The 14,325-nt window shown below is 42.1% G+C and overlaps 1 protein-coding gene across 1 annotated transcript; it reads left to right on the top strand.

Moving 5' to 3' along the window:
- Window positions 1–5,837: 5,837 nt before the first annotated feature.
- On the top strand, window positions 5,838–9,103 carry LOC121574475 (beta-crystallin A1-like). Its single transcript, XM_041887087.2, has 5 exons — window positions 5,838–5,900; window positions 6,847–7,047; window positions 7,404–7,545; window positions 7,891–8,033; window positions 8,497–9,103. Exons 2-5 carry the CDS (start codon window positions 6,872–6,874, stop codon window positions 8,642–8,644), a joined length of 609 nt encoding a protein of 202 aa, XP_041743021.1. The 5' UTR covers window positions 5,838–5,900; window positions 6,847–6,871; the 3' UTR covers window positions 8,645–9,103.
- The last annotated feature ends 5,222 nt before the right edge of the window (window positions 9,104–14,325 follow it).

Here is a 14,325-nt window from a genome sequence, read left to right as displayed (position 1 = left end):
AGTGATTATGTTCCTTAGCATAGATCTAAGGCGTGTATGTGTGTGTATGTGTGTGTGTGTGCGCGTGCGTGTGTGTTGAATGGCTGATGTCTGTATACGGTAGAGTATATATGGTCACAGAGAGCTCCTCCCATAGGCTTGCTGACAGTGCTTGACTCTTTGTCACGTCTGGGCTGCTGCAAACATCAGCAGAAACACACACAGACACACACACACACAGAGGAATAAATGCTAAGGGTGTCACACGGACGCACAAACACACACACACATTGATATGCTTTATACACATTCTAGCAGCAAAGCCGCAGCACACCAACACATCCAAAACATATGCATAGACCCACATTCACTGAGAAACACACACACACACACACACACACACACACATACACACACAGAGAGAGAGAGAGGCCTGAGAAATGTGCTGACCTTAGTAAGCTGTTCCCAATAAGTTCATTGTTTGGTGAGAGGAGTGGAGTGGATGGATGCTGTAGCCTCTGTTAGATGTTAAGCATTGTACAGTCCCACCAGTCTCTCTCTATATTGTTTTGTCCCATCTCTGCTTGTTTGCTTTAGCAGCACAATGACATACATGGGAGAGAGGCATAGAGCCATAGAGATTTAGAAGAGTCTGTAGCGTTTTACTATATCCTCTGTCCTCTCTGCTCTCCCATTGTACCAGACAGAGCGAGCCCTGCCTTACGTATGGATAGGCAATAAACTGTACATGGAAATAATGGCAGCTCCACAATTCATGTTCATTTAGATTCATAAAAGAAAAGAAAAGGAAAGTTGCCTCCAGCATACAAGTGTACATACAGTGGGGGGAAAAAGTATTTAGTCAGCCACCAATTGTGCAAGTTCTCCCACTTAAAAATATGAGAGAGGCCTGTAATTTTCATCATAGGTACACGTCAACTATGACAGACAAAATGAGAAAAAAAATTCCAGAAAATCACATTGTAGGATTTTTAATGAATTTATTTGCAAATTATGGTGGAAAATAAGTATTTGGTCAATAACAAAAGTTTCTCAATACTTTGTTATATACCCTTTGTTGGCAATGACACAGGTCAAACGTTTTCTGTAAGTCTTCACAAGGTTTTCACACACTGTTGCTGGTGTTTTGGCCCATTCCTCCATGCAGATCTCCTCTAGAGCAGTGATGATTTGGGGCTTTCGCTGGGCAACATGGACTTTCAACTCCCTCCAAAGATTTTCTATGGGGTTGAGATCTGGAGACTGGCTAGGCCACTCCAGGACCTTGAAATGCTTCTTACGAAGCCACTCCTTCGTTGCCCGGGCGGTGTGTTTGGGATCATTGTCATGCTGAAAGACCCAGCCACGTTTCATCTTCAATGCCCTTGCTGATGGAAGGAGGTTTTCACTCAAAATCTCATGATACATGGCCCCATTCATTCTTTCCTTTACACGGATCAGTCGTCCTGATCCCTTTGCAGAAAAACAGCCCCAAAGCATGATGTTTTCTCCCCCATGCTTCACAGTAGGTATGGTGTTCTTTGGATGCAACTCAGCATTCTTTGTCCTCCAAACACGACGAGTTGAGTTTTTACCAAAAAGTTCTATTTTGGTTTCATCTGACCATATGACATTCTCCCAATCATCTTCTGGATCATCCAAATGCACTCTAGCAAACTTCAGACGGGCCTGGACATGTACTGGCTTAAGCAGGGGGACACGTCTTGCACTGCAGGATTTGAGTCCCTGGCGGCGTAGTGTGTTACTGATGGTAGGCTTTGTTACTTTGGTCCCAGCTCTTTGCAGGTCATTCACTAGGTCCCCCCGTGTGGTTCTGGGGTTTTTGCTCACCGTTCTTGTGATCATTTTGACCCCACGGGGTGAGATCTTGCATGTGGTCTTGTATGTCTTCCATTTCCTAATAATTGCTCCCACAGTTGATTTCTTCAAACCAAGCTGCTTACCTATTGCAGATTCAGTCTTCCCAGCCTGGTGCAGGTCTACAATTTTGTTTCTGGTGTCCTTTGACAGCTCTTTGGTCTTGGCCATAGTGGAGTTTGGAGTGTGACTGTTTGAGGTTGTGGACAGGTGTCTTTTATACTGATAACAAGTTCAAACAGGTGCCATTAATACAGGTAACGAGTGGAGGACAGAGGAGCCTCTTAAAGAAGAAGTTACAGGTCTGTGAGAGCCAGAAATCTTGCTTGTTTGTAGGTGACCAAATACTTATTTTCCACCATAATTTGCAAATAAATTCATTAAAAATCCTACAATGTGATTTTCTGGATTTTTTTCTCAATTTGTCTGTCATAGTTGACGTGTACCTATGATGAAAATTACAGGCCTTTCTCATCTTTTTAAGTGGGAGAACTTGCACAATTGGTGGCTGACTAAATACTTTTTTTCCCCACTGCACACAAGCATATACAGTACCGGTCAAAAGTTTGGACACACCTACTCATTCAAGGGTTTTTCTGTATTTTTACTTTTTCTACATTGTAGAATAATAGTGAAGACATCAAAACTATGAAATAACACATATGGAATCATGTAGTAACCAAAAAAGTGTTAAACAAATCAGAATATATGTTATAATTGAGATTTTTCAAAGTAGCCACCCTTTGCCTTGATGACAGCTTTGCACACTCTTGGCATTCTCTCTACCAGTTTCATGAGGTAGTCACCTGGAATGCATTTCAATTAACAGGTTTGCCTTCTTAAAAGTTAATTTGTGGAATTACTTTCCTTCTTAATGCGTTTGAGCCAATCGGTTGTGTTGTGACAAGGTAGGGGTGTTATACAGAAGATAGCCCTATTTGGTAAAATACCAAGTCCATATTATGGCAAGAACAGCTCAAAAAAGCAAAGAGTAACCAAAGTCCATCATTACTTTAAGACACTAAGTCAGTCAATCTGGAAAATGTCAAGAACTTTGAAAGTTTCTTCAAGTGCAGTCGCAAAAACCATCAAGCACTATGATAAAACTGGCTCTCATGAGGACCACCTCAGGAAAGGAAGACCCAGAGTTACCTCTGCTGCAGAGGATAAGTTCATTAGAGTTAACTGCACCTCAGATTGCAGCCCTAATAAATGCTTCACAGAGTTCAAGTAACAGACACATCTCAACATGAACTGTTCAGAAGAGACTGCGTGAATCAGGCCTTCATGGTCGAATTGCTGCAAAGAAACCACTAATAAAGGACACCAATAATAAGAAGAGACTTGCTTGGGCCAAGAAACACGAGCAATGGACATTAGACTGGTGGAAATTTGTCCTTTGATCTGGAGTCCAAATTGGAGATTTTTGGTTCCAACCGCCTTGTCTTTGTGAGATGCAGTGTGGGTGAACGGATGATCTACACATGTGTATTTCCCACGTAAAGCATGGAGGAGGAGGTGTTATGGTTTGGGGGTGCTTTGCTGGTGACACTGTCTGTGATTTATTTAGAATTCAAGGCACACTTAACCAGCATGGCTACCACAGCATTCTGCAGCGATACGCCATCCCATCTGGTTTGGGCTTAGTGAGATTATCATTTGTTTTTCAGGACAATGACCCAACACACCTCCAGGCTGTGTAAGGGCTATTTTACCAAGAAGGTGAGTGTTGGAGTGCCGCATCAGATGACCTGGCCTCCACAATCCCCCGACCTCAACCAAATTGAGATGGTTTGGGATGAGTCTGACCGCAGAGTGAAGGAACTCCTTCAAGACTGTTGGAAAAGCATTCCAGGTGAAGCTGGTTGAGAGAATGCCAAGAGTGTGCAAAGCTGTCATCAAGGCAAAGGGTGGATATTTGAAGAATCTCAAATATAACACCAATTTTGATTTGTTTAACACTTTTTTGGTGACTACATTATTCCATATTTGTTATTTCATAGTTTTGATGTCTTCACTATTATTCTACAATGTAGAAAATATCACAAATAAAGAAAAACCCTTGAATGAGTAGGTGTGTCCAAACTTTTGACTGGAACTGTAGACAAAAACCAAAGATATCTTGGAAGAATCTTGAATATGACTGAAATGTTGATGTTGATAGCTTGTGTAAATAATTAGGTACATACTTAACTATACACTACTTTAGAACACAAACTAATGAACATTGCCTATGTGAACAGTGAGTAACATTGACAAACAACTCTTCTGAATCTCATCCATATATTGCAACATCACTTCAGAGGAGAACAGATCTATTTGCTCTCTGTATCCATGGCAAGAAGAGCTCTTCTTTTTCATCAATGAACTTCTCCATCTATTTCTCTCTTTCTCTCACTTTTACACCACCCCCACATCTGATATTTTATTTAATCATGGTCCATTCACATGGTCCATTCACGCTGGCAATCAGAAATAACTAGCCAATACCAAAAAAACAGCACCAGTCTTTGCCAATGTATAGATCTACCCAACCACCACCCCCTCCCCCATGGCAGAGGCCAGGTTTCTATTTCCCCCTCATTGCCCCCCTGGCATTGTACCACTGCCCCCTCACCCTAACAAATGTCCTACTACTATTTCCAAAACGCTGATCAGTTATGTAATTCCCAAATGACCCGTAAAGTGTATTTTTGACCAACACTGTTACACTGAGCTAAAAATGCCTAGTAAGTAAAGTTATATTATATTGTTGTCATAATAAAGAGTTAGTGGTATACTTAAGCAATAAGGCCCGAGGGGGTGTGGTATATGTCCAATATGCTATGGCTAATGGCTGTTCTTTCCACGACGCAACGCGGAGTGCCTGGATACAGCCCTTAGCTGTTGTATATTGGCCACATACTACAAACCCCCAAGGTGCCTTATTGCTATTATAAACTGGTTACCAACACAATTAGCACAGTAAACAAGTAATTTCTTGTCACACCCGTGGTATATTGCCTGAAATACCATGGCTTTCAGCCAATCAGCATCCAGGAGCCAAACTACCCGGTTTATAATGGCCAATATACCAAGGCTAAGGGCTGTTCTTATGCACGACGCTAAGCCTATTGTTATTATAAATTGGTTGCCAACATCAATAGAACGGTAAACAAGTATTTTTTGTGTCATACCCTTGGTCTATTGCATTGCGTGTAGCTCAGTTGGTAGAGCATGGCGTTTGCAATGCCAGGGTTGTGGGTTCGATTCCCACGGGGGGGCAGTATGAAAATGTATGCACTCACTAACTGTAAGTCGCTCTGGATAAGAGCGTCTGTTAAACGACTAAAATGTAAAATGTAAATGATATACACACGGCTGAAATGCTGTTTCAATCAATCAGCATCCAGGACCCAAACTACCCGGTTTATAATAGTTTTTACACACTGAGTATACCAAACAATAGGAACACCAAACACTTTTTGTCTTGCCCATTCATCCTCTAAATGGCACACATACACAATCCATGTCTCAATTGTCTCAAGGCTTAGAAATCCATCTTTAACCTGTCTCCTCCCCTTCATCTACACTGATTGAAGTGGATTTAACAAGTGACATCAATAAGGGATCATAGCTTTCACTTGGATTCACCTGGTCAGTCTATGTCATGGAAAGAGCAGGTGTTCTTAATGTTTTGTATACTCAGTGGATATCGTATACTCTAGGTGTGTTTGTTTTAACGTGTGTACAGTGTGTGAATTCTGTTTGTGTTTTTCTATGTTGGTCTGTCTGTGTCTACATTGGTGTGACAGTATGTGTCTGTAGGTCTGTGTTCCTACGTTATTTGTGCGTGTGCGTGCGTGTGTGTATATGTATGTGTGTTAACCCCATCTCAGGCAGACTCAAGCTCAGTAACAATGGATCCCAAAACAAAGTGCTGACAGTGAAGTGGGTGTGGCCGACCCCCTAGCCCCAGGCCTCGGGGGTGTATATATACCCACACACACACCTCCCTGGCAGACCGCTCAGTGGAACCCTGTGACACACAGCTTACGTTTTAGGTAGGTCTGCTAGCACATAGCTTCATGTTTATCTAACAGACTTAATTTAGTCCTATCTGTTTGAATAGGTCTGATCTGATGGGCCTTGACACATAGCTTTATGTTTATCTAACTATAAAGCTAGATCATTGGAGATTCTCCATTGAGCATGTTTTTTTAAGTTCATGACGTTAGGCTTCAGGCTTGATCTGGGTCCCGGAATCCAGCCCATAGACTTCTATTTGTCTGTGTGATAGAGCTTAGCAGGGCTATTAGAGCAGGGGACAATAGGGTAGTGTTTCCTAAATGATGTATCTGGAACCAGTGGTGGGTGGTGCCTGGGAGTTGTCACTGAAGACTTGTTAGTATTAGGATACATTTTTGTTTTGTTTTATCTTCTTTGGAGGATTACAATACTATTATTTGAACGGCTTCAGTTTAGGTGGATCATGGTATAAAATAGTCTAAGAACCATTGAGGCTATGATGATAGGGAGCTTACATTTACATTGACATTTTAGTCATTTAGCAGACGCTCTTATCCAGAGCGACTTACAGTTAGTGAGTGCATACATTTTCATACTGGCCCCCCGTGGGAGAGGTATGAATGGCTGGTCATCATGCATAGATCACTCTATTTAAAAGAGCTTATTAGGGCTTTGGAAGAGCAGCAGAATAACAAGGTGGATAGAGCTGGTCAAGCATCTGTCTGAAGGCTTTACCTCATGAGTCAATGAACTGTGTTGTTCTGTAGCTACATGTCCGGGGACCAGAGGCTATGGGCCATTCACTGGGAGCGTCAAGACAATGTGGGATGTCTTAGTGAATTATTTATATGTATATACAGTGATGATTGTCTATATGCAGAGACATGCTTGGAGAAAAATGTCAGTATGGATGATTGCATGTTTATTTATTTGTTTTAACTCCCGTCCCTGTCTCTCTCCCTCCCTCCTCTCTGTCTCCAGGTCAGCACTGAGACAGAAGGACATAATGGCTCTGACCAACCCCATGAACCCCATGAACCCCATGCCCATGGGCCCATGGAAGATCACTGTGTACGACCAGGAGTACTTCCAGGGAAAACGTATGGAGTTCACCGCCTGCTGCCAGAACATCATGGAGTGTGGCATGGAGAACATCCGCTCCCTGAAGGTCGAGTGTGGAGTGTAAGTAGTCCCAAAACTTTTCCCAAAACATGAAAGAGGTTTTCCAGCAGGCTAGCATGAGCCAATGGCAGCCATTATTACATTGGGCACTGACTAATCTCTCTCTCTCCTTATTCATCTCTTCTTTCTGTTCTCTCTCCATCCATCACTGTCTCTCTTTCCTTGATTTCAATCAAAATATCTCCCTTTCTTTTCTCTCTTCCTTCCTCTCCCTACCTTCCTTTGTCTCCCTACATCGCCCTCTCTCTCATTCCATCTCCCTCCATCACTATCTCACTCTTTCCATCTCCCTTTCTCTCCCTCCCTCCCTCCATCCATCCCTCCCTCCATCCATCCATCCATCTTCCTCCCTCTAGCTGGGTGGGTTATGAGCACTCCAGTTTCAGTGGCCAGCAGTTTGTCTTGGAGAAGGGAGACTACCCCCGTTTCGAGGCCTACAGCGGCAGCAACTCCTACCGCATCGAGAGGATGATCTCCTTCAGACCCATCTGCTCCGCTGTGAGTCACTCCACATTATCACAGATCCTCACATTATCATAGCAACATTATCAACAGTATCTACAATACATCACATCAGACTGCATTACCTTTACTTTATTACATAATGAACATAACATCCGATCACATTACATTATCATGCCAATGTTACCAGATAATATTTACATTGCATAACATTGTATAACCTTATGATACATTTGATTAGCAATAACAATATATTAAATACTATAAGAATGTAAACTGTGTGTTACAATGTCTGTCTTTTCATCCCATCATGTCTCTCTCGCTCATCGCTCTCACCATCCCTCCTTTCTCTCTCTATCTCCCTCTCTCCATCTCTCTCAGAGCCACAAGGAGTCCCGTATGACCATCTATGAGAAGGAGAACATGATTGGTCGCCAGTTTGAGATGTGTGATGACTACCCCTCCCTGCAGGCCATGGGCTGGTTCAACAATGAGGTTGGATCCATGCACATCCAGAGTGGAGCGTAAGCATATTAATTCCATGACAGGGACACTGCCACTTCACACTAAATATACTACCACTGCTACTTCTGTACACTACTACTCTACTACACTTGTACTACCACTACTTGTACACTACCGTAACAGACCAATATCTACTGCTAATAATGACTGCTTCTACTACTAGTGCTACTACTACTGTACATTTCCGGCACAGACCAATCTCTACTATTAATAATAACTGCTACTTATACTTCTACTACTACTACAACAACACTACCGCCAAAGGCCAACCTCTACTCTATAATTGCATACCTGAAGCTGCTACTCCAATACCACACTACTGTAGTGATTTTTGCACTTATATTGCCTGCACTACTCTGTCCTATTGCCAAGTTGATCCTCACCCTCATTCCCATTGGCCCACTCTGACTCACCTCACAGTAACAATGTATCTGATTGGCCTGATCTCTTCTCTCCCTGTAGCTTCGTGTGCTACCAGTTCCCCGGCTACCGTGGCCACCAGTACATCATGGAGTGCGACTGCCATGGAGGAGAGTACAAGTGTTACCGTGAGTTTGGCTCCCACGCTCAGACCCCTCAGATCCAGTCCATCAGGAGGATTCAGCACTGAGCAGGAAACACCATCCCTCCTCTTCTACTCCTCCTTTCCTTCTTCTTCCTCTTGTTATACTTCCTACTCCTCTTCCCTCTCTTCTCTCCCTTCTCCTGCGCCTCCTCTCCCTCGCCGCTCCATGTTCCACTAATCAGGCTAGTCCAGGCAGGATTTCAGGCCGGGCCTCAGGTGCTTATTGGCACAAAAAGAAAGAACTACAAAAAAAGAAAGGCCAAATTGAAAGAAAGAAAGACAGATAGAGGGAATGACTGAGAGAAGCAGTAACATGAAAGAATACATCCACGACTCCTTCCAGAGGCTGGACGCAGAACAGCGAAAACACCTCAGAACTTTTTGCTCTTCATCCACATCATTATCAGCTTCTTCTTCATCACCATCATCATCACTATTGCCTGTCACTGTGATTGTCGTGGTAAATGTATGAGACTGATGAATAAAGAGATTGAGTAAAAGAAAGTGAGAGTTAAGACTATGACTGGCATGTAACTCACACTGTGTTCGTCCTGTCCTTCCCTCACACACACAAAAGATTAACAAACACACACAACTCACTTTCAGTTATTTGAAAAGGAAATAATCTCCCAAATATCACTATTTCTAAAACAAGCCATAGAAATTTGGTTGCAATTTCAATTTAATCCTCCAGAAACGACAGAACAAATAATGCAACAAATATTGTGGTTAAACTCAAAAATACTAATTGATAGAAAAATATTATATTTTGAAAAAAATATTCAAAAAGGTGTAATCTTCATAAATGATATCATAGTTAGGACTGGTGGAGTTATGTCGTACATGCAGCTAATAAAAACATATGGAAATGTCTGCTCTACCCAAAATTACAACCAAATACAGTGAGGGAAAAAAGTATTTGATCACCTGCTGATTTTGTACGTTTGCCCATTGACAAAGAAATGATCAGTCTATCATTTTAATGGTAGGTTTTCTTGAACAGTGAGAGACAGAATAACAACAAAGAAATCCAGAAAAACGCATGTCAAAAATGTTATAAATTGATTTGCAGGAGGGATTTTGTTCCACTCATCTTTGCAGATCTTCTCCAAGTCATTAAGGTTTCGAGGCTGACGTTTGGCAACTCGAACCTTTAGCTCCCTCCACAGATTTTCTATGGGATTATGGTCTTGAGACTGGCTAGGCCACTCCAGGACCTTAATGTGCTTCTTCTTGAGCCACTCCTTTGTTGCCTTGGCCGTGTGTTTTGGGTCATTGTCATGCTGGAATACCCATCCACGACCCATTTTCAATGCCCTGGCTGAGGGAAGGAGGTTCTCACCCAAGATTTGACGGTACATGGCCCCGTCCATCGTCCCTTTGATGCGGTGAAGTTGTCCTGTCCCCTTAGCAGAAAAACACCACCACAACACTTTCACCCAGTTCTCCTCTGAATCATTCAGATGTTCATTGGCAAACTTCAGACGGCCCTGTGTGTGTGCTTTCTTGAGCAGGGGGACCTTGCGGGCGCTGCAGGATTTCAGTCCTTCACGGTGTAGTGTGTTACCAATTGTTTTCTTGGTGACTATGGTCCCAGCTGCCTTGAGATCATTGACAAGATCCTCCCGTGTAGTTCTGGGCTGATTCCTCATCGTTCTCATGATCATTGCAACTCCACGAGGTGAAATCTTGCATGGAGCCCCAGGCCGAGGAAGATTGACAGTTCTTTTGTGTTTCTTCCATTTGCAAATAATCACACCAACTGTTGTCACCTTCTCACCAAGCTGCTTGGCGATGGTCTTGTAGCCCATTCCAGCCTTGTGTAGGTCTACAATCTTGTCCCTGACATCCTTGGAGAGCTCTTTGGTCTTGGCCATGGTGGAGAGTTTGGAATCTGATTGATTGATTGCTTGTGTGGACAGGTGTCTTTTATACAGGTAACAAACTGAGATTAGGAGCACTCCCTTTAAGAGTGTGCTCCTAACCTCAGCTTGTTACCTGTATAAAATACACCTTATTTCCCTCATTAAAATGCAAATCAATTTATAACATTTTTGACATGCGTTTTTCTGGATTTTGTTGTTGTTATTCTGTCTCTCACTGTTCAAATAAACCTACCATTAAAATTATAGACTGATCATTTCTTTGTCAGTGGGCAAATGTAAAAAATCAGCAGGGGATCACATACTTTTTTCCCTCACTGTAATTGCAGCATTACCGCAAAAATGGAAGAGGAAAGTGGAAGGGGGAAAAAGTAAGGAACTTGACTGTCGGCCCTGCATTAAAGAACATAATTGGTTAAAGAAAATTGTGATAGATAAAAAAGTATACCAGTTTCATTTCAGGCCCAAAGGATTGACAGCCGTCCCATATAGATTGCAAAATGGTTGGGAAGAGATTTTTGACGTACCGATTCCATGGCATAGTGTTTATGAAATGATATGCAAAACGATGCCGGATTCAAAACTTAGAATTGTTCAATTTAAATTATTATACAAAATTCTTGCTACCAATAGAATGTTATTTATATGTGGGATACAATCTTCCCAGCTCTGCAGATTTTGCTGCGAAAAGACAGAATCATTAGATCATTTGTTTTGGTACTGTCCATTTGTAGCTTGTTTTTGGTCACAGGTCCAGGAATGGCTGAAGGATTGCAATATTTACCTGGAGCTAACCCTGCAGATAGCACTGCTGGGTGATCTGAAAAGTCAGAGTCAAACGATCAATAATATAATAATACTTTTAGCAAAAATGTTTATTTTCAATTTACAATCTGTAGAAACAATGAGAATAGAAGTGTTCAGAACTTTTGTGAAACATAACAGTACAGTTGGAAAATATATGGCAAATAGAAATCCAATATGGAGGGTGTTAAGAGATAGATGGGAGGTGTTGAATGGAGTTGAAGGATGGGACTATTAACAACTAACAACAACTAATAACAAGATAACTAATGTAAAGCATACTGTGTCCATAATGAGCATATAGGTTATAGGTTGAGAGGTTTTGTGAAAGAGCACAGTTAGAAAGATATGGCATATAGAAGCAAACCGGATGGACATCATGAAAATGATCGGAGAGGTTGAGAGTAGAAGAAGTTCAGGAGAAAAAACAAACAAAATATAATTATTGTAAAATTGACTGTGTCCATCAAATGTATATACTATGTATAAGCTGGAGGTAGAGGCCTAAGCGTTGTTGTTCACTAGTTTAGTCCAAATAGGGAAGAGGTGGTGGGGTTGGAAAGTAATAAAGGGAAATATATATTTTTAAAGGATATGTACATATGTATATGTATATGTATTTATATGTATGTCTGTGTATATGTATGTGTATGTATGTATATTTATATGTAAAAAAAACATATGGGGGATTGGAAGTGATGCAGACAATTACATTGATGGAAGTTTGTCACGGATTCTGCCGAGGCTGCCCCTCCTCCTTGCTCGGGCAGGCTTCGGCGTTCGTCGTCACCGGAATACTAGCTGCTGCCAATCTATGTTCTATGTTTCTATGTTCTACCTGTTGTTGTCTGATTGTCTCACACCTGTTTCCCATCGTGTAATTACTCCTTCCCTATTTAACCCGGTGGCTCCCATTGTGTTTTGTGCATGTTTGTTATTTCGTTTCGTGTGTCGTTTGGTGAGCGGGTTTGCTCCTCCCTGTGTGGAGGTATTTTGTATTTGCTTCTTTACTTGTCACTAAAGTACGTTTTCATTGAGTTCGGTGTCCTGCGCCTGACTTCGACCCACCGCATTACACTGACACTCGTGACAAAGTTACAATTTATCTGCAATATTAAAGCTGATCTACCCCCCCCACTCCCCGCCCCAAAATACATTTAAATTAAAAGAACAAAGATTTTTTTGAAACACACACAACTCAAATATGGGGGAATATAGTACTGCATAGTATCTTGGTTGAAAGGGGTGGTAATTTGTTCAGACATACAGTGGGGAAAAAAAGTATTTAGTCAGCCACCAATTGTGCAAGTTCTCCCACTTAAAAAGATGAGAGAGGCCTGTAATTTTCATCATAGGTACACGTCAACTATGACAGACAAAATGAGAAAAACAATACAGAAAATCACATTGTAGGATTTTTTAATGAATTTATTTGCAAATTATGGTGGAAAATAAGTATTTGGTCAATAACAAAAGTTTCTCAATACTTTGTTATATACCCTTTGTTGGCAATGACACAGGTCAAATGTTTTCTGTAAGTCTTCACAAGGTTTTCACACACTGTTGCTGGTATTTTGGCCCATTCCTCCATGCAGATCTCCTCTAGAGCAGTGATGTTTTGGGGCTGTCGCTGGGCAACACGGACTTTCAACTCCCTCCAAAGATTTTCTATGGGGTAGAGATCTGGAGACTGGCTAGGCCACTCCAGGACCTTGAAATGCTTCTTACGAAGCCACTCCTTCGTTGCCCGGGCGGTGTGTTTGGGATCATTGTCATGCTGAAAGACCCAGCCACGTTTCATCTTCAATGACCTTGCTGATGGAAGGAGGTTTTCACTCAAAATCTCATGATACATGGCCCCATTCATTCTTTCCTTTACACGGATCAGTCGTCCTGGTCCCTTTGCAGAAAAACAGCCCCAAAGCATGATGTTTCCACCCCCATGCTTCACAGTAGGTATGGTGTTCTTTGGATGCAACTCAGCATTCTTTGTCCTCCAAACACGACGAGTTGAGTTTTTACCAAAAATATCTATTTTGGTTTCATCTGACCATATGACATTCTCCCAATCCTCTTCTGGATCATCCAAATGCATTTTAGCAAACTTCAGACGGGCCTGAACATGTACTGGCTTAAGCAGGGGGACACATCTGGCACTGAAGGATTTGAGTCCCTGGCGGCGTAGTGTGTTACTGATGGTAGGCTTTGTTACTTTGGTCCCAGCTCTCTGCAGGTCATTCACTAGGTCCCCCCGTGTGGTTCTGGGATTTTTGCTCACCGTTCTTGTGATCATTTTGACCCCACGGGGTGAGATCTTGCGTGGAGCCCCAGATCGAGGGAGATTATCAGTGGTCTTGTATGTCTTCCATTTCCTAATAATTGCTCCCACAGTTGATTTCTTCAAACCAAGCTGCTTACCTATTGCAGATTCAGTCTTCCCAGCCTGGTGCAGGTCTACAATTTTGTTTCTGCTGTCCTTTGACAGCTCTTTGGTCTTGGCCATAGTGGAGTTTGGAGTGTGACTGTTTGAGGTTGTGGACAGGTGTCTTTTATACTGATAACAAGTTCAAACAGGTGCCATTAATACAGGTAACGAGTGGAGGACAGAGGAGCCTCTTAAAGAAGAAGTTACAGGTCTGTGAGAGCCAGAAATCTTGCTTGTTTGTAGGTGACCAAATACTTACTTTCCACCATAATTTGCAAATAAATTCATAAAAAATCCTACAATGTGATTTTCTGGATTGTTTTTTCTCATTTTGTCTGTCATAGTTGACGTGTACCTATGATGAAAATGACAGGCCTCTCTCATCTTTTTAAGTGGGAGAACTTGCACAATTGGTGGCTGACTAAATACTTTTTTCCCCCACTGTATCTGAGTGAAACAAGATAAACCCAGTCAAACAGCAATGGAGCTTGGTACCCACCATGTACAGTAGAATAAAACACCTGAGAAATCAAGGGGTCTGGTCTACTAAGGTCCCCAAGACGGTCCATCCTGATAATGAAGACGCAATGATTGTGTCGGCGCCCAAGAAACCA

Source organism: Coregonus clupeaformis, chromosome 9 (genome assembly GCF_020615455.1).
Source record: "Coregonus clupeaformis isolate EN_2021a chromosome 9, ASM2061545v1, whole genome shotgun sequence".
In the NCBI taxonomy this organism is placed as follows: domain Eukaryota; kingdom Metazoa; phylum Chordata; class Actinopteri; order Salmoniformes; family Salmonidae; genus Coregonus; species Coregonus clupeaformis.
This window is presented reverse-complemented; position numbering and strand designations above follow the sequence as displayed.

Bases quoted from the DNA above. Each gene is read 5' to 3' on its own strand.
- LOC121574475 (XM_041887087.2), top strand. From the start codon at position 6,872: ATGGCTCTGACCAACCCCATGAACCCCATGAACCCCATGCCCATGGGC. The intron at 7,048-7,403 runs GTAAGTAGTCCC...TCCTCCCTCTAG, and splicing joins CTGAAGGTCGAGTGTGGAGT to CTGGGTGGGTTATGAGCACT. The intron at 7,546-7,890 runs GTGAGTCACTCC...CATCTCTCTCAG, and splicing joins TCAGACCCATCTGCTCCGCT to AGCCACAAGGAGTCCCGTAT.